Source organism: Lytechinus variegatus, chromosome 1 (assembly GCF_018143015.1).
Source record: "Lytechinus variegatus isolate NC3 chromosome 1, Lvar_3.0, whole genome shotgun sequence".
In the NCBI taxonomy this organism is placed as follows: Eukaryota; Metazoa; Echinodermata; class Echinoidea; order Temnopleuroida; family Toxopneustidae; genus Lytechinus; species Lytechinus variegatus.
In genome coordinates this window covers 76,602,294-76,624,392 of record NC_054740.1, presented here as the reverse complement: position 1 = coordinate 76,624,392, position 22,099 = coordinate 76,602,294, and the positions used below count along the sequence as shown (strand labels likewise).

At 36.1% G+C, this 22,099-nt stretch overlaps 1 protein-coding gene across 1 annotated transcript in view; it reads left to right on the top strand.

The window, feature by feature from the left end:
- The window catches only part of LOC121423493, a 161,372-nt gene that overhangs the window by 76,663 nt on the left and 62,610 nt on the right, over positions 1-22,099 (top strand). The window contains 4 exon segments of the mRNA XM_041618845.1: positions 18,129-18,500; positions 19,412-19,783; positions 19,998-20,357; positions 21,024-21,137. Coding sequence (XP_041474779.1) covers positions 18,129-18,500; positions 19,412-19,783; positions 19,998-20,357; positions 21,024-21,137 — 1,218 coding nt within the window.

Here is a 22,099-nt window from a genome sequence, read left to right as displayed (position 1 = left end):
GGGATGAGATAGAGTCTAAACATGACCAGAAACCTGGTCTAAGTTAGATCTAGACTCTATGTCAGAAAACTGTTGGTGGTCGTCGTGATCTTTCAGCTGTCGAACAAGGTCCCAAATCTAACTAGAGTGTAATGTTTTGTTAACATTAATTTACGTCATCATTAGCAAGATTTAATGTTAGATTTCTCTAACTTTTAGATGCTAGCCTAGATCTAACGTTATATCAACATGTTGAAAAGTTAGAACTTACTTATTAATCTAGGCCTAAATCTAGGTCTATATACTTACCTAGTGTTATCGTCCAAAAGTTGATCTTATTACTCGTTGGCATTGCTCTCAGACATCACCACAAATATTTGCCGTTATAACAAATCCATTATTGGTTTTGGTATTTATTTTCAATATCACAATGTTAAAAACAATACAAGGTAAATGTTTGTTAATATAACAAAACTGTTCTTCCCTGGGGTCCAGAGAATATGTAACAACAGTTACTGTACATGACATAAAATAGAATTATACATTAGAAATAATTGAGCTAAACAATAATGAAAAACAACAAGAAGAATGCACGAGAATACACGAATACCCTAATGCAACCCCCCCCTAACTAACGTTAAAAGTTTTAAAACTGAGCTAAGTCTCGAGGCCTATCTGCTAAAGTTTTGGCTCCACTCACCAATACGTATCCTGAAATTGTTAAAAATCCTCTGAATGTCAGAAATGACGGTTATTCGTGTCTATGCTACGTAAGTCTATCCAAATGTAGGCTCCATTTTAGTAACTGATGAAGGCCTAGTGTTAGATCTAACAGTCAAGCTAAAGTATGAGTAGTCTCCTAGCTATAATACGTCGTCGTCGGACTCACTTAAATTTCGCAGCCCGGTTCAAAAATTGTTTGATTCCAATTGATATTGAGTGTTGATCTATTGCAAACGATCGCTACTTAAGTCCCAAATATGTTATTTCCTTGTAATTGGTAATATCTAATCCACAAAGGGGCGCCGTATAGGGAGAAAAATATGTACAAGGGCCGGCTGGTCAATAAATTCATCGAAGGTGGAACAGCAAGGAAATAATTTGATTTTGATCATATCACGTAACGCGCTATGGACCGATCGCGTTTGGCTATCTGCCTTTGCTATAATATAATATTAGATAATATGTTGGTTAAAGAATCTGCCGTTATTTACTCCTGCATTCTTCTCTCTTTCATCTGTAGCTAAGTGTAGTGATCTTCAATATTCAACCTGTGAAGCAGTACTCTCCTACGATAGGACTTACTTCCCAAACCCATCAGCTCAAGACCAAGATATTGCAATCAGTTTAATTGAAGGAACAACCATCATGGAAGAATGTCATGAAGACTTTCTGCTTCTCTTCTGTGGTATGCTTTTTGCTGACTGCCCCCATGGAGGTCCTTCTAGACGCCCTTGTAAGACGCTTTGTGAGGAAGTCACAGATGCATGTCAAGTATCTTACAACATATTGATGGATAAAGACTGGCCCATTGATTGCAATCAATTAAGTGATGAAGGGAATGTTGAGGAAACATACTGTAATGGCGGAGAAGGAGGTTAGTAGAAAGTGTCATGCTTAGTCAAGTACTTTCACTTCAAATGAAGACGTGTTTGAAATCATTTCCTCTAGCAGTGATCACTTTGTCCAGCTATATTTTTAAGGCATTTTGATTTTTCTTATTCTGCTACAGATTTAACAAATGAAGCTGCATGCGGTACCCGACCCGCAGTTGATGATTACCACTCTAGAATAGTCGGAGGAGTTGATGCTGATCTAGGGGAATTCCCGTGGATCGCTACTGTTCAAATGGGAGGTTTCTTTTGTGGTGGTACTTTGATTAGTAACCAGTGGGTCTTGACTGCAGCTCACTGCGCGTAAGTATTTGCCAGCATTTTTTTTCTGGTAGAGTAGGGTAATAAACCTGTCAAGCGATACCTAGTAATGATTCATTGACTTTAATTTCAATAATCACATTTACAATCCCACGTTGCGTTTCATCGTGCTTCAATTCCTAATTTTCCTGACCGTGAATATTATTCGTGACTTAAATCTTGTTAATCTTTAATGTTTGAATATATTCACTCATCTTCCCCTACTAGAGGCTAGTGAAGGGGAGATAATGGGTAAATGGACCCAGGACCTGATAATTGTTTTGAAACCACAACATCTTTCTGCACATTTAATTAATCTCATCCATCCTAAATGTGTTCTGATATACTTGATCGGACCTAGGTCTCACTATCTCATAAGCGACTCTATCAACAGTCATCACATATGGTAGACCTGTGTAACTCGGAATTCATAATATACTCCATCACCACTGCGAATGTATGTCATTTTTATTCTTAAACTACAGAGAAGGAATGGTAGCCAGTGATTTCACCATCACCCTCGGAATTCGCCATTTGTCTGATAACCATGAGCATAAGGAGGTAAGAGGAGCTGACGACGTCATCATGCATCCAAATTACGGCGCTATTAATGGAATAGCAAATGATATCGCACTACTTCATCTATCCGAACCTGTAGAATTCACTGACTATGTGAGACCTGCTTGTTTAGCTACTCTACAAAACGAAACAATGGCGTACAGTCGATGTTGGATTGCAGGATGGGGAACCACATACTTTGGAGGTAACTTAATTTACGAAACAATATAACAAACAAATTTCTAATGTTTTATTGGGCTGTTCGATATAAATGCATGATTAAACATTTTATAGTTACATCTTTTTCCTGACCCATTAAATTACCTTCTAAAGGCTAAAAAGTAGAAAAGTTTTTTATGATAAAAAAGAGAACTTCACTATATCAATTCAAATGCAAGTGATGTTTTCGATCCTTTTCCTTGTCTTTATTTCTAGCTGGTTCAATTTCATATGACCTTCAAAAGGCACTTGTTCAGCTTATTAGCGACAACACCTGTAGTTCTCTGTACAGTCAGTACAGTATTGTAGAAGAAGCAGAATTATGTGCTGGTTACATTGAAGGCGGTGTAGATTCTTGTCAGGTAAGACTTTTCTTTTCCCAATATTTCTTATTGTAGAATGACATTCTGATACGTATTACACATTGGTTCTGTTACGAACCCTGCTGTTGAATTGGCCAAAATAAAATACATGATTTGTCATGAATTGCAATATCATTCATAATGTTTCATTTATACTTCGAATTGCTTGAGGTTAGCAGAATATAAAGTGATGAAAAATATTGTTTTATCGTTTTTTTAAACATTTTTGATGCTAATGATGGGATAAAATCTTTCCTGTTTTTCTCTTTTTCATTTAACTCTTTCGTTTCAGTGACTCTTTAAATATAAAACAATTAAGACTGAGAGGGAAGGCACAGTTCTTTTATTTCCCCTGACGCATAGTTGTTTTTTATTCATTGCTTTTTATATTCACCATTTTTTTTTTGCTTTTTAATACTTGTAATGTGGGATTCAGGATAATATAGAGTTTCTTTGACAAAATAAACTTTTGATTTGAGAATGGAAACATTGATTTATTATATCATTTTCTGGTTCGATTACTACAAGAAAGTATTTAGTTTTTTTCTGAAACAAGGTAAATGTATATTCAGTGTTTTTCACTCATAGTCCTGAGCCTTTTCAACAAATAATTTCCATCAAAACAGGGCGACAGTGGAGGTCCGTTAACTTGTCAGGGTTCTGATGGTCGCTGGCATCTGGTAGGATCTACGAGTTGGGGTATAGGATGTGCTGAGCCAAATTACCCAGGAGTTTATGCCAGGATTTCACAATATACTGACTGGATCATGGATACCATGGGTTTTGAGGGTAAGGTTGTCGGTTCTTGATTAGAATGGAGGAAAGAAAATACATTTATTAGCCACTTCTCTTGGACTCCATTGCCTTTATCTTTGTTACAGGAACGGTTTTTGATGTGATTCCTGATTTATAACGGGCGAATGGCGTAGCTTTATGTTTCCGATATTCAATAGCTGAAATGCAATTGTTAGTGTCGACCATAGCTTAAACATTTTCTGTGAAATGGGGGGGGGGGGGGGGGTCATAAAAAGTGTTACTGCTAAGCTATAAGATGGAAAGTGAAACAAATGTACATTCGTCATTACAAATAATTTCAAATATGCAGTTATTACTTGTGCACATTATCAGAAGTCTACAAGTGCTTTACAATAATAAGGTGCAATAAACCCGACTTCAGCCATTATTGTTAGCCCTAAGCTTTCATTGTGAATATGCCATTTTTTATGTAGTCTATTCATGGGAAATGTCTTATAATTTTTTTTTTAGTTAACATGTAGAAATAGGACATTTACCAACATTTTTATGTATAATACAATAAATATGAGAAAGTCAAGTGTTAGGACCAGATTTGAGTAAATCCTTGAGGTCCATGTAAATAATCTCGCAGGTTTTAACAAAAATGAAAAAAATAGTGTATTATTCTCTTTGAATGAATTGTGATACATTCCACAGTTACACATATTGAATATTTTAAATTGGAAAGATCAAGAATAGAGAGGAAGGTGGTTTAAAAATCAATCAATCGATTGATAAAAAAGAAATTGAAAAAGGAAGAGCGTTACTAAAAGAGATGTCATCGTCGTGCATTTCTACAGTATGAATAAAGACGAGAAATGTTTCATAATGTTACTAACATAACTTAAAATCATAAGCAATTATTATATAGCTAACAAGACTGTACAAAGCAAGATAGAAAAAGAAGATTAGGGGAAACTTTGGATTGACGTGGATGGAATTTGCTTGGTCATAATTGCGCTATTTCAAACTTGCAAAGTGTAATTTCTTATGTCTATGGTAAAACTAAGTATAAAAAACTTGTACTCGGTAATTTCCTGAACTTGCATATGTAGAACATTTTGAAAGGGATGAAAGTAACCCAGTTTCTAAGAAGGAAAGGGGGAATGTTTCTAGTAAAAGAAAAAATACCCTCATTTTACACAATGAGAATTTTATCGTATTTCATATTTCATGATAGATAATCCAGTTGATGAATGTTACTTCACTTGCGGAGACGGGACTTGTTTGGAATCTGATGATGTATGTAATGGTGTAAATGACTGCGCAGACTCATCCGACGAAAATTCATGTCGTAAGTTGGGACAATAATTGTAAACATTTATCGTTGTAGTCATAGATGATAATTTGTTATTAAAAAGTATTAATGATATTTCAGTATTTTCTTTCTTTTTACTTTACTCTTTCACAAATATATAGAAGAGTAGGAGATTCATCGGGACATTGATTTTTTCTGTCCAATATAAAACCAACGTATTTAAAGTATTTCTGATAGTCTTGACAGCCATTAAGACGCCTTTATAATTCAATGAATGTTCATACCCTGTAAAACATTTTTCCAAATATACACTTCAGTCATAGATTCAAATTTGTCGTGAAATAGTTATGATATTTCAGTATCTGTCCTTTTTTACTGTACTCTTTCAGAAATAAATTGAACGGGAGATTCTTCGGAACATTGATTTTTTTCTGTCCAATATAAAACCAACGTAAAAGGATTTCTGATATTCTTCATAATCAATAAGAGACCTTTAAACTTCTATGAATATCAGTACCCTGTAAAACACTTCTGAGAAGCAATTAATGGTGTGCGTTAGCAAAGCAAATCGTCAATTAACCAAATGAACAATGATTCTGTTGGCAATTTTTACCAATATTTACCAATTCATATTTTACAGCAGATGATTCTACTGATGAATGTTACTTCACTTGCGGAGATGGGACATGTTTGGAATCTGATGATGTGTGCAATGGTGAAAATGATTGTGCGGACTTTTCTGACGAAGATTTATGTCGTAAGTTGAACATTGACACTCACTGATTTATTTACAATACCACTTGTCGTTAATTCCAATGTACTCTATTATACAGCATTATTGATTTTTTTCATCGGTCTTTCATCTTTGTCTTCCCTTGATAATAGGAATCATCTTGTAAACGGGAAAACTAAAGAGCGTTGTATCATATGCAGACTATATATAGAAAACGCTAACAGATATCATAATTACTCTCGTATCTTTGCACAGCCCAATGCAGTGACATCAATTTCTCACGATGTGAAGCAGTACTCTCCTACGATCGGACTTACTTTCCAAACCCATCAGCTCAAGACCGTGATACTGCAATCAGTTTAATTGAAGAAACAACCATCATGGAAGAATGTCATGAAGACTTTCTGCTTCTCTTCTGTGGTATGCATTTTGCCGACTGTCCCCATGGAGGTCCTTCCAGACGCCCCTGTAAGACACTCTGCGAGGAAGTCACAGATGCATGTCGAGGATCTTACACCACATTGATGGATAAAGACTGGCCCATTGATTGCAATCAATTAAGTGATGAAGGGAATGTTGAAGAGACATTCTGTAATGGCGGAGAAGGAGGTAAGTGTAGAGGTATTCCATATCTTAAAGATCGAATACTATCCATTTAAGCTTTGAATTGAAAGGACCATTTTGCGCTTGTTAACATATATGGGCAATCTTCCTTTTTTCTCGCAGATCTAACGGAGGAATCCGTGTGCGGTACTCGTCCAGCTGTAGATGACTATCAGTCTAGAATAGTGGGAGGAGTCGATGCTGAACTAGGGGAATTCCCATGGATTGCTAATCTTCGAATGAATGGTTTCTTGTGTGGTGGTACCTTGATTAGTAACCAATGGGTCTTGACTGCAGCTCACTGCGCGTAAGTATTAAGGAAAGAATCATATTGACACAGACGAGCCATTTCGTAATCTAAAATCATCTTTGAACATGCCTATATCCTGGTGTGTTCTTTTCAAACTAAAAGAAATGTCCTTTCCAAATTAATCAATTCAAGAACATGAAGAAAGCGATTTTGTCTCTGATAATTATATTGGATGGAATTGCATTGAATGGTTTCTTGTGTGGTGGTACCTTGATCAGTAACCAATGGGTTTTGACAGCAGCTCACTGCGCGTAAGTATTAATGAAAGAATCATATCGACACAGACGAGCTATTTCATAGCCTAAAACTTTGCCCATCTTTGAACTTTTATATTATTTTACATTTTCTTACAATACCCTTTGACTTTCTCCTACTTGCAGAGATGGAATGGAAGCCAATGATTTCATCATCACCCTTGGTATTCGTCATATGTCGGATGATGATGAGCATAAGGTAGTGAGAGGGGCTGACACGGTCATCATGCATCCAAATTACCCAGCCATTAATGGAATAGCAAATGATATTGCACTACTCCGTTTATCCGAACCTGTAGAATTCACTGATTATGTGAGACCAGCTTGTTTAGCTACTCTACAAAATTGACGATGGCATACAGTCGGTGTTGGATCGCAGGATGGGGAACTACGTCCCCCGGAGGTAAACTATACTGCTTTCTACAGGGGCCCCAGAAGCGAGGGGGCTGAGGGGTGGCTTCAGCCGCTCCCTCTTTTTTCTAAAACCGTGTACAAAAACGTAAAAATTACCATATTCCGATTTTTGTCTCGCCTGCGTAGCGGAGCGAGACATAGGTATCACTATTTCCGGTGTCGTCGGCGTCGGCGGCGTCGTCGTCAACAATTGTGTTGTACACCCAATAACTTTCTACAGCTTCGAGGTGGGATCACCAAATTCATACCAGAGGTCCATCTTGTGAAAGCACAGGTCAAGTTCGAATATGAGTTGAATTTGAATAAGGTCAAAGGTCAATGAACTTTCCATGACTGGCACTGTGCTATGTTGTACACCCAATAACTTTCTACAGCTTCGAGGTGGGATCACCAAATTCATACCAGAGGTCCATCTCCTGAAGGCACAGGTCAAGTTCGAATATGAGTCGAATTTGAATAAGGTCCAAAAGGTCAAAGGTCAATGAACTTTCCATGCATGGCACTGTGCTGTGCTGTACATTCAATAACTTTCTACAGCTTCGAGTTGGGATCACCAAATTCATACCAGAGGTCCATCTCCTGAAGGCACAGTCAAGTTTGAATATGAGTCGAATTTGAATAAGGTCAAAGGTCAATGAACTTCCATGACTGGCACTGTGCTGTTGTACACCCAATAACTTTCTATAGCTGCAAGATGGGATCGCCAAATTCATACAGAGGTCCATCTCCTGAAGGCACAGGTTAAGTTCGAATTTGAATGAGGTTAAAGGTCAAAGTCAATGAACTTTCCATGACTGGCACTGTGCTGTGTTGTACACCCAATAACTTTCTACAGCTTCGAGGTGGGATCACCAAATTCATACCAGAGGTCCACCTCCTGAAGGCACAGGTCAAGTTCGAATATGAGTCAAATTTGAATGAGGTCAAAGGTCAATGAACTTTCCATGACTGGCACTGTGCTGTGTTGTACACCCAATAACTTTCTACAGCTTCGAGGTAGGATTGCCAAATTCATACAAGAGGTCCATCTTTTGAAGGTGCAGGTCAAGTTCGAATGTGAGTTGAATTTGATTAAGGTCAAAGGTCAATGAACATTTTACTTCAGAACTCAGTACTCTCTATACTTGAACCAGATTTTGTATTTTACTTGTTTATTCTTTAAAAGCTGTTGTTATTTATTTAATGAGCAATAGTTCTTGGCACCATTTATAAAATTCACACAAATTTGCCAAAGGTACAATAGAAAAGCTGTCAAAGTTTTCACTCACATTATTATGAATTACATTCTTTTTCACTAACATTCATTTCCTTACTCCCATGGAAATCATTATAGCTTCATAGTATTAACAGAATTCTTAGTGTTATCTCATTTCCTAGGGATAAAGTAGGCCTATAGCATTATTGCATATGTAAACTGTCAGAACCACAATTCACCCCCTAAACTGCTGACAGCCTCGGAAGTCATATAGCATAGTTTTGACATACATTCTCTTCATGACTGCAATATGCAGGCGAGACAACGCTTGGCGTTTGCCTTGTTTTTGCATGGTCAGCCCCCCCCCCCCTTTGAAAACCGTTCTGCGGCCCCTGTTCTATACGTTTGGGATTAATAAGGTCCAAATACGCTTCTACTTAAAGCAATGTCATTTGTTGTGCCAGAAGTAGATTTACTTGTTAATTTGTCCCTTTGCAAAACTAAAAAAAAAAAGAAAATATAACCCAATTGATGAACGATAATCTAGTGTGCTATTTCTGAACATGTTTTTTTTCTACAGGTTCCATTTCAAATATTCTACAGAAAGCATTGGTAAACATTATCGAGCCTAACCTGTGTAGCATGCTATACAGTGAATATGGTATTGTACCTCACGCAGAAATTTGTGCTGGATACGTCGACGGTGGAGTTGATTCATGCCAGGTAATGATTCCACATGTTTGTCTCCCCAAAAGTAGGGGGACCAGGGGCTTGAAAATTTGATAAGCAAAAAAAAAGGTTATCACCCCCAAAATAAGGTCATCTCGTTCAAAAGTACAGATTTTATTTCGATTTTGAATGATGCATTTCTTCAATCATTAAAGACCACAAATGATATTGGGAACATTTGATATTGTGTCCCTTCTAATATTTTGGTAGGAGGACTCCCTCCCCCTTCTGTGACCCCTGGGATTTCTGCCCATGGTGACTATAGGCACCACTTTTCCGACGGTGGCAGCAGCAGCGGCGTCGACAACATTGATAACTTAACCAAGGTTAAATTTTTTTAATGTCATAACTTTAAAAGAATTTAGATGAAATATTATGAAACTAGGACATATTTGCAATATTACTGAACATCGTGCCTGAGTTTCAGGTCACAATGACCAAGATCAAAGGTCATCAAATTTCCTTCTAATTCTTCTTTAAACCCATATTTCATCACAATAAATTTTATTTTAGGAGTATAAATTCATTTTTCCAACAAATGTACTTTTTTCAAAGCTATCCAAAGCTAAGATCACTTCTTCATTATTATCATGATTTTACCGTAACTATTTTTGTAATTTCTTGATTCTTTTGTAACATCGCTTTTTGTTGATTTTATGTGTATTTTCATGTTCTTTTGTAAAACATATGCCAATTCAGCGTAAGAAGCTGCGATCATTTGTTCTAAATAAAATCTTGAATCTTGAATCTTGAATCTTGAATCAATTTGTGGTCAATTTGGGTCAATGAATGTTAGGGATCAATATCGAAATCTTAATTAAGGTCAAGTTCTTGAAATTATCATAACTTAGAAAGGTAATGAACCTACATATAATGATGTATCACTGAAGATCCTGCCTGAGTTTCAGGTCATGGTCAACGAGCTTTGACCATGTTAAGAGGTTGTTGTGAAATTAGTCATCATAACTTTAAAAGTTTACAGATGTAGGTCATGAAACATGGACAGAACAGCAACCATCTATTTCTAAATAATTTTTTGCAAGATTAAGGGCACATGACCAAGGTCAAATGTCATTTGGGGTCAACAAACTTGGCCATGTTGAGGGTACTTGTGGAATAGTCATCATAAGTTTGAAGCTTTTGGATCTAGCTCATGAACATGGACTTGATAGCTACCAATTATCCCTGAACATCCTATGCGAGTTTCAGTCACATGAAACAAGGTCAAAGGTCATTTAGGGTCAACGAACTTTGGTAAATGTTGCTTGTATTTTTTGGCATCGTCACAATAAATTGAAAAGTTTATTGATCGAGTTCATGAAACTTGGACATAAGAGCAACCATGATTGATCCCTGAATATCCTGTGTGCATTTCAGGAACATGACCAAGATCAGAGGTCATTTTAGGTCAATGAACTCTGGCCTTGTTGGGGGTTCCCATGGTCATGGAAAAATCCGGAAAAATTGTGGTCCTGGAAAGTCAGGAATTTGGAAAATTTGTGGAAAGTCATGGAATTTCATTTACCTTATGGCTATGCAGCTTTCCGTTTTCTCGTGTCTCGCAAAGTTCTTTCATACTTAATTATATTCACCAGCGATAAATGATTTTTGGTGTCTAAACTATGGTTTCAAGGGTCTATATAAGGACAAGTTACAATGACACTCATTGGTCTAGTATGTTCAAATTTCCAAGATGGCTTCCAAAAATGGAGTACAAAATGTCTGATGTTACTTTTTTTTTCAAGGACACAGTTTGTTCAATATCTGTCTGGGGAATATGAGTTGGTGTCTAAACCATGGTTTAAAGGGTCAAGTAATACAAGGGTTAGTTACACGACCAGTCAGTTGTCTGCATGTTCAAAAATCCAAGATGACTTAGTGTTAGGGCTAGCAAGGTTGAAATAACATTTAATAAAAAAAGGTTTTTGTGAATACATGTATAACACAGCAACAATCCACATTCCTCACTCAAAATACTCATGGCCGTGAATAAATTGATTGCTCCTGACATTAAATTCGGACAACCAGACTACAGAAAATTTCATCTTATTTGCAGTGATATAAGATGCAAATCAGTCAATGTATTTTTAATATATCACATTTTGTAACCGGTTTTGCGTTCTCAGTTGTTTTTAGAGAATTTGAATTTCAAGTTATGTACAATTTTACTCAACATTCATGGCAATTAGTTGACATATTAAGTCACAACTGATCAAGCACTACCAGCATCGCTTTCAGAACACATTCAAAAGGTTCTGAATCTCTTAGTTACACAAGATGTTTCAATAATGTGTCCTCTCTGGAAAAGTTTACTTGAAAATGAAGTTTAATGAAATACCAAAATAGGCATCAAATGTCCAATTTTCAAGATATCCTCATTATTTTTGGAGCATATAGAGAAAAAAACTTGTTAATTTAGCTGATGTCCTCAAGTTGTATCACAATTGGCCTCATTTTGTATTGTAGAGTTAAATGCAGCACCATGTTGAGAATTTTAGGATGAGGATGTCTTTGTTAGCCTTTTTTTCATGACACCTTATTGTAAAACTTAAATGTCACTCTTTTGTAATAATTGGCTCATGTGTGACATATGTAAAGTGTTTCATCTTCATATAATTCAGGGTTCCCCCAGAAAATTTGAAAACAGAATTCCATGACTTTTATGTGGAAGTTTTGTAGTAAAGGTGAATTCAGGATCCTAATTTCAATATGCCTGGAAAATTTGACATTTACATCTACACTTGTATTGTATTGTTCACTTTTGTGACAAGATCTGCATGCTTTGCTCTGAAAATTTGGAAATAGTTCATAGAAATCTGTCAGTTCAATAAATTACATGAGTTTGTGTTCAAGACAATTTTGAATCTTGATGTTGGTGAAACAAAAATGGTACTGTACCCTGGTCAGAAACAGACCATATACCAATGATATGTGGATGTACATGTCATGAGTAAGGTAGTGGGTGGAATGGTTGGCTGTGAGGGGAGGTTATTGAGGCCATCATAATGTGTCTGATTTTGGAAACGGCGCCAGAAAGCAAGTCATGGAAAAGTCATGGAATTCTGTTTTCAAATTTCTGTGGGAACCCTGAATTGTTGAATTGGCATAATTTAGGAATTTTATGGATCTAGTTCATTACATAGACATGGGTAATCAAGTATAAATGATTGTTTTGCACACAGAGTACGTCACATGACCACGGTAAAGGTCATTTTTGGTCAATGGACGTAGTATTCTATTATCATATGAATTTCCCTTTTTTGAAGAATTATTCAATAGCTTTTTTCAAAGTCAGCACTGTGAATATATCGAATCGCGTAATGTAGGCGAGATTGCCACAGGCATTTCACTTGTTATTAAGGTGATACGGCTTCTTTGGAATGATTTTTCTTTATCTTACAAAGAGCAGATGGAGTCATATTCTCATTAAATAGTTAATTAACAATGAGAAGCTCAATTTTTACACTTGAACCAAGGATGACCATTGCAGTACATTATTAGGATGCGTTCTTTACTGTTTTCTGCAGAACATACAAATGTTCATTATGTTCATATAATAAAATATTCCCCCCGCCCTTTCCTCTTTTAGATTGACAACCACTATTTTGTGATGCAAACGAGATCAATAGTAGAGAATTAAGGTTAGCTCACCAAAATGCATTAATTGCAAGCATAAAATTATTTTATTCTTAGGTTTCATCTTTTTTGTAAATTAATTTGCATTATAGGGTGACAGTGGAGGACCATTAACTTGTGAGGGTTCTGATGGTCGCTGGCATCTTGTAGGTGCTACTAGTTGGGGTATAGGATGTGCTTATCCCAATTACCCAGGAGTTTATGCCAGGATCTCGCAGTACACAGATTGGATTAAGGATACAATGGGATTCGGAGGTAAATATTACATTCTTAATCTTGAATTCTTATTGGAGGAAGTCCATTCTAATGATTAAGGTGTTTTGATAAAATAAGACTAAATTTCACGAAGCAGAATGCTGAAAAAATCTTTTAACAAATAAAAAAAAACCCTATTGAATTTTAAAGTTTATCATTTCTGGTACTGTGAAAACAGTTACTTTATTCACAATGCATGAATAAACTTTAGATGGATTGATGAAGTCATAGTGCAGGCTGTTATATCCCATTATTGAGTCCCGCCAGATTTTCATTCCAATTTTGAATCTTGATTTTTTGGCTAACTTTTGTTGATTTGGGGGTGCTGAATCCCCCCCCCCCAAAAAAAAAAAAATAGTTCCATTATTTGTAACCACGTCTTGAATGGCCATCTATATAAAAAAATATATCTTGACAATTTTTTTCAAATTTCAAACGTGTTAGAAGTTTCATAAAATGCATAGTTATAATGATGTCTCCAATAGTAATACACATTTTCAATGCAATTTGAAATTCAAAATGGCTGCCAATAATGAGTCTTTTTTTACTCATACAGTTTATCAAGTTTAAAAAGAACAGGTAGTTTAAAGTTTATGAGAGTATCACCAGTAGACCCCAATTTGTGTTTTGAATCATTTCCGAGCCCTGGGAGCCGTTTCATAAAGCTGTTTATAAGTTAAGAGCGACTTTAAGAATGACTGGTGATCATCGCCAATGTTGTGTACCATTTACCGCAAGACAGGATCACGAGTCGCTCTTAACTTACGAACAGCTTTATGAAACACCCACCTGATCAACCCCGCTTGGCCAGGTAATCCCCGCCGTCTCACCACAGGCCAGATTATGAGGGTTGAGCCAGGGACGAAATGATGAACAACAGCTGTGCTATTACATAAGACTTCTCTGCCTGTAGTAGGACCTTCGGAATGAAATTATTGTATTTGATATTTAATCACGTTTTCAAAGGCAGTTTGTATTCAGAAATTCAATGTTAGTCCATTTTCAATTTCGAACGAAGAAAATCGACCTCGAAATAGGGACAGTAAGTGAATAAAAAATGGCGGCATGCTTTGCTGGGACCGCACTCGGGCTCTTGTGTTATCTTCGGACCGAGGTCAGGAAACAGGTGTTTTGATACTTAGGGTTTGACGTACTTGGAGAAGAGAATTGATCGAGAAAAACTGGGGTATATTGTTCTCAAATGGAGGTTTTCGTCATGATTCAAAAGTGTTGGATGAGGTCTGAATTGAAAAGCTGCAGAACAAGCAGAAATAGTCATGAAGGGTCAATAAAGAACATGATTCTTTTGTTTGTGTCAATAGAAATGAAAATCTATTCAAATCAAGTCCCTGCTTCATTTTTGATGTTTTGTTGTGGTTTATGTAGTGATGGTTCTGTGAGATAACATATGGTTTGAGTTGTGGTTTGAAATTCACATGCATGTTTGTTTGTTTGTTATGTGTCTTGTTCTGCAGAGGTGTGTTTGATTTAATGTTGATGTTAAGGTGCAAGAAAAAAAAAACACTGAGAAACTCACTCATCACCATGGAAAAAAGAACAGTGACTTTCAATATTAGTGTCATTTTGCAACATTTGAATTTTGACCTTGCTTCACATTTCAAGGCACTGCACCCCATGTGAACCATAATCATATCATATAGGGTATCATTTAAAAGAAAATTAGATCTGTTAATTTCTATCAATCACACATTAATACTTACTAAAACCCAGGAGGGAATATCGATTAAAATCATATTTCCAAACTTTTTAAAGGAGTTTATGTGTGTGTGTGTGTGTGTGTATATATATATATTGAATTTACCTTGGTACAATGCCAGAACCTGGAACTGATAAATCATGTCAATGCAATGCCAAGAACAAAATGTATCTCTTAGTATTGTTTAAAGACAGAACAGTTTATATTTGGAGACGAGTGTATTCAAATTGGGAACAATTTTTCATATACTAAACCTTTATGTTCAAATTGTCAACTTGGCTTGTCATGTCATAGTCCTGTTTAATTTCTCAGTCACAGCACTTGCACAGGGCTGTGGAACAGATTATTCTTCTTCCAGGAACAATGGCTTTTGCATTCCTTCCAGCACAATTTTTTTTTTACCAATATCATGAATGCCTTTGGTACAGGAAGCTTCGAACACTTGGTTGCACCATAGAGCTATAGCTGCATGGTTGCACAGAATGTTCCTTCCGTGGAGTAGGACTCTGGAGTACCCTTTTTAAAGATTTTACATTTTGATGAGCTTCTACTTTAGCATCGGTATTAAATATGCACCTGTGTTACAAAGTGTCTTAAACTTGGTTTCTGGTACGATTTATATTTATCTTTCTCTCTGTTACCTTTTCTTTTTTTGCTCACCAGATTCTTCCATTACAAATAATGAAGGTAAGCAAGAACTAAAACGTATTTAATGTATATGTTCTTAAGAATCATTTACATAATATTAAAAGGAAATCTGATAATTTTTTTGGTTTAATAGAAGGGTTGTGAATTCAGTTACAACAAAAATAAAATCTCGGGAAAGTAAACTGTATTAGCATATAATGAAGCATCGATAAAGATTCAAGACTTACGTATGAATGAACCACAAAATTCTCTGCTGTAACCGCAAAATGAACACTATACTTTTGAAAATATTGTGCAAAGATGTACCTTTTTTACTTAATGCTCAGCGCAGTAGATGAAATTAACAAGAAGGTCGTTATAGTGCCAATTTGCTGGGTGTAGAATGAAAAAAAGGGTGTGAAAAATTAATTGTGTGCAAGCAGGGAAGCACCTTCCCATCATTGAACACACGCACACCCCTCGCATATAACACATTACTCCTCTCGCACACATTCACCCACCCACATTCTCACAAAAACGCTTTCTAAATACTTCATAAATAATTTAAAAAGCAGCGCTTACATTTCCCCTTATTGGTTAAATGTGTTTAGTTGATCAACACTGGACAACTGACCTATTTGGTTAAATGTCTTTAGTTGATCAACACTGGACAACTGACCTATTGTTTTTACCTACCTTCCAAATAAGTAGCCCGATTTAGAAGCAGTTACTTATGTTGAGCCCTTCGCGGGCGTGTGTGGGTGTTGGTGGAATTGTGCGTGGGTGTGTGTGTGGATCAGTGAGGTATTTGATCTTAAGTTATTTGCTTCATTTTTTGGGGGCGGAAAATGTTGTTTTTTTAGTTGTTAATGAAGATTTGTCAATTTTGTTTCTATTTATCTTGAGTTTATTTGAATGAAATCGTCAAAAGAAACATGTTGGAAAAAATGTTGTGTGTTTGTGGGTGGGTAGGGGTGAATGTGGACGTGCTTTTGTGTCTCTGAGTGGAAGGATGGTTGAGTATCCTACCAGGACCCCAGCAACTTGGTGCAACTGAGATTTACCTTCTGGAGGTTGTCTCGTAGTCAGTCATGCATGCAAAGATCCAATTAAAAATGGTGCCAAAATATGCAAGGAGAATAACTCTGTCTGTCAGGACATCAATAAATCAATATTTAAAGGCTCATACTTCAGACAAGACAACTGTATTAAAACGTATTGGACAAACTTATCTGACTCACTTTGTATATATGGCTATAGTGCATGGATGAAAGTTAGTAAATGAATCCATCGAAAGAAATCGATTATGAAACCATGAACCTACTAGCTAGTAGGTCCGTGATGAAACCAACGTAGCTTTTTGTTCTTTTATTGGTCAAGCTTTAGCTTGTAGACTTTCACCAGAAGTGTATTAACTTAATTATAGTTACAATATGATGGTTAAGTAGAGTATAAATTCAAATCTTAAAAACTTATTAGGATAAAGGCATATGATCTAATCCTAATCAACGACTCCTCGTGTTATACATTCGTGTTGTAATCATTATTGTTATATTTGCTTTTGCTATATACGTTGTGTAATCTTATAATCATTGTGACTGCTGGTGACTATCTAAGAAGCTGAGTGTTCCTCTTGTTTTGGAACTTTTTATATTCAGTTGTGGCAATGCACTTGGCAACAATGGTGGGGATCGTTTCCACTAACCTATCTTCTAGCTCTTCAATTTATGTTACTAATGAGAAGATATTTGTTTTTACGAATATTGGAACAATATGACAATTCAAATTTTTTTATGTAATGAGATAATACAACAACACATTAAAGGAATTTCAAAATATCATCACTTGCTCGCAAAAATTGAATCAAAGAATAATTGTTTTCCTCAGCGTTTCCCCCTTTTTTCTTTTCAGATGATGAAGATCAAGAAGACGAAACTGAAATCAGTGTATTTGGTATTGGCGAATCCATGACAGTGGTCTCCCCAAATTTTCCTGATAACTATATCAATGGAGCACAAATGCAATGGCTTGTATCTGGTCCAGAAGAATCCAGAATAGTGGCCATTATTCATTCCTTTGAGCTTGAACACAAACATGATTACTTATTAATCGGTTCCGGTCTTGATCCAAGCGATCCTACTTCATTACTTGTGAAACTGTCAGGTTCCAGTTTTCCTGAAGAAGTAGTCTCAAGCAACAATGAGATGTGGCTTAATTTCACATCAGATAGCTCAATCACAAGAAAAGGATTCTGGATAGAAATCATGGTGTTTGGTCCCTCCAACATCACAGGTAATATTCTACAGTAGACCTATATTTTCTTTCCTCATAAAGTTGACGTGACAGATTTTAGTTTTGTATTGACGAAATTATTCAAGTTCAATTCCGGGTTAATTTGATGCAACTAGTATAAGATATAAAGTGAATGCAAATGAATTCATAGTAAGGTGGCAATGACAACACTGAAGCAAATACTTGATAAAAGGTGTTCCTTTACAGAAAAATTGATATTTATTGGATCCGAATTTGTGGATTTATGACAACAAAATCTTTATCCTTGGTTTCAAATAGATAATTTCACAAACAATGAAGTCAGTTTCTTCGGGTTTGGTGAATCATTGACCATCGTATCACCAAATTACCCTGACAAGTATCCAAACGATGTTGCTATGATCTGGCTTGTGTCTGGACCAGAAGATTTTCAGATTGTAGCCAAGTTTTACGCCTTTGACCTGGAATTACCCCATGACGTCCTTAGTATTGGTTGGGGTCTAGATGCCACTGATCAGTCATCAGAGCTGATAAGACGTTCAGGTTCTAATCTACCTGAAGATGTAGTTTCCATCAACAATGAAATGTGGCTAAACTTTACTTCAGATTCTACCGTCAGGGACGAAGGATTTTGGATTGAGATCACAGTTTTTGGAAAAGAGAATTTTACAGGTTAGTTTTAGAATCTTCTTATATATCATGGATTAACAATCGATAAACCTATTAGCCACGAAATTCTCTGCTGTAACCGCAAAAATGAACACTATACTTTTGAAAATATTGTGCAAAGATATACCTTTTTTACTTAATGCTCAGCACAGTAGATGAAATTAACAAGAAGATCGTACAGTGCCAATTTGCTGGGTGTAGAATGAAAAAAAAAGGGTGTGAAAAATTAATTGTGTGCAAGCAGGGAAGCACCTTCCCATCATTGAACACACGCACATCCCTCGCATATAACACATTACTCCTCTCGCACACATTCACCCACCCACATTCTCACAAAAACGCTTTCTAAATACTTCATAAATAATTTAAAAAGCAGCGTTCACATTTCCCCTTATTGGTTAAATGTCTTTAGTTGATCAACACTGGACAACTGACCTATTTGGTTAAATGTCTTTAGTTGATCAACACTGGACAACTGACCTATTGTTTTTACCTACCTTCCAAATAAGTAGCCCGATTTAGAAGCAGTTACTTATGTTGAGCCCTTAGCGGGCGCGTGTGGGTGTTGGTGGAATTGTGCGTGGGTGTGTGTGTGTGTGTGGATCAGTGAGGTATTTGATCTTAAGTTATTTGCTTCATTTTGGGGGGGGCGGAAAATGTTTTGTTTTTAGTTGTTAATGAAGATTTGTCAATTTTGTTTCTATTAACGAAATTATTCAAGGTCAATTCCGGGTTAATTTGATGCAACTAGTATAAGATATAAAGTGAATGCAAATGAATTCATAGTAAGGTGGCAATGACAACACTGAAGCAAATACTTGATAAAAGGTGTTCCTTTACAGAAAAATTGATATTTATTGGATCCGAATTTGTGGATTTATGACAACAAAATCTTTATCTTTGGTTTCAAATAGATAATTTCACAAACAATGAAGTCAGTTTCTTCGGGTTTGGTGAATCATTGACCATCGTATCACCAAACTACCCTGACAAGTATCCAAACGATGTTGCTATGATCTGGCTTGTGTCTGGACCAGAAGATTTTCAGATTGTAGCCAAGTTTTACGCCTTTGACCTGGAATTACCCCATGACGTCCTTAGTATTGGTTGGGGTCTAGATGCCACTGATCAGTCATCAGAGCTGATCAGAAGTTCAGGTTCTAATCTACCTGAAGATGTAGTTTCCATCAACAATGAAATGTGGCTAAACTTTACTTCAGATTCTACCGTCAGGGACGAAGGATTTTGGATTGAGATCACAGTTTTTGGAAAAGAGAATTTTACAGGTTAGTTTTAGAATCTTCCTATATATCATGGATTACAAATCGATATACCTAGCAGCCATGTATATTCGTAAGGCTGGTTTGCATTTAAAGGATGCAGATATTTAAGAAAATAAAGAAAAATAATGAAGACTGACTCAGCTTCATTAAATGATCGATAAATAATCTGATAAATATTCTGATAATATTACGGAATATTAAATTCATTTTCTTTTAGATGCAGTAAACGGGAGTGAAGTCAGCATATTTGGCTACGACGAATCTTTGACCATCGTTTCACCTAATTATCCGAATAAATATCCAAACGATGTGAACCTACAATGGCTTGTTTCTGGACCAGTTGACTACAAAATAGTGGCTTTCTTCCACGCCTTCCATCTAGAATCCGGACATGACTTCCTCATAGTCGGTTCTGGGTTGGATCCGGGGATCCAGTCATCGCAGTTATTCAAATTATCCGGCTCATCATTACCTGAAGAAGTTATTTCTGATAATAATGAAATGTGGCTCAACTTTACATCAGACAGCTCAAATAGAAGGACTGGATTTTGGATTGAAATCAAGGTCTATGAAGCTGGTATGTTCAATTCATGGATGTTTGACTTTGATCATTTAATATATCTTATGAACAAGCCATTTGAGCATATTGAATTTCAGTCTCAAAATAAATCATATCTAATACCTAATTCCCACTTTTACGATTCGTCCGACGATTGAACAGGGATTAAATCGTGGAATGATCTTAGTAATCGTATCAGTCATGACAATTGTAGGTCTATTGATCGTTGGTCTCGTAACGGATCGCACAACAGTGGTAAGGAAGCATAATGGAATATTTCCTGCTGTTGTAATCATATTTCATAATTGGTAATTCTGCAGATGCATATGATTTAAAAATAATATTACCCATCAATTGTTATTTTAGAAAAATAGATAATACATCTTTGTGTTTTACATTATTGTTCTATTCCAATACTTATTCTTTTTTTTATATTTTGTGTTTTATTCATAAATTCTACAAATATTATTTGTTTAGGGGCACCCTTTTTTAATCTTGCTACCCGACAAGTACGTGTCGCAATACAAAATGCTATTTTCAGAACAGTCTTTAATGAATATGCGGAAACCATAATTAAGGTTGGTTAAATATTTTCTGATCTCCAATCTCCGGGAACTGTAATTCATAATTTGTATTTATTTTATAGATATGATTCCATTCATTGATATATTTTTTCCACGAAAGATAATCCTACTGATGATTGTAACTTCATGTGCGGAGATGGGACCTGTTTGGAATCTGATGATGTATGTGATGGTAAAAACGACTGCTCGGATTTCTCTGATGAAGATTTATGTCGTAAGTATAAATATTGAATAGTCTAAGAAGGGGCAGTTGTCTTACTTGAATATGTCATGTGGTTATCACAGGTTGCTCCTGAAGGATATTGACCCACAATATTGCTCAAATTCATATTATACAGAGAGTGAATGATGGGTGTGTAATACAAACATTCTTTGGACCGCCGGATTTATATTTTCCCCAAGGGCCGAGGGGTTATATTTTCCCAAGGCGCGCAGCGCTGTGGGAAAATCTTTTAGGACGTCCAAAGATCTTCTTTTTTTTACACATCCTATCAGTCAATATCTGTTATATTAGAGGATAGCTTCGAATGATGAAAATAGATCTAACGTTAAACTTACTGTTAGGTATACGATGCATGCAGAAGATCAGTTGTGTATATTCAGAGTGACTGATGAAACTGGTATAGAACTGACGTTAATTAACGTTTGTCTAACGCAGTGAATGACCATTTTCAAATAAAAATCAAGTTTCTATATGCCTAGATCTAATTTAGAGTCCAGTCCAGGTCCAGCCCCCCAAACCTTGAGGCAGATCGCGAATGCATGTTGAGCCATGATCAGGTTCAGTTTCTGATATAGATCTAGAATAAATAGGGGATGAGATAGAGTCTAAACATGACCAGAAACCTGGTCTAAGTTAGATCTAGACTCTATGTCAGAAAACTGTTGGTGGTCGTCGTGATCTTTCAGCTGTCGAACAAGGTCCCAAATCTAACTAGAGTGTAATGTTTTGTTAACATTAATTTACGTCATCATTAGCAAGATTTAATGTTAGATTTCTCTAACTTTTAGATGCTAGCCTAGATCTAACGTTATATCAACATGTTGAAAAGTTAGAACTTACTTATTAATCTAGGCCTAAATCTAGGTCTATATACTTACCTAGTGTTATCGTCCAAAAGTTGATCTTATTACTCGTTGGCATTGCTCTCAGACATCACTACAAATATTTGCCGT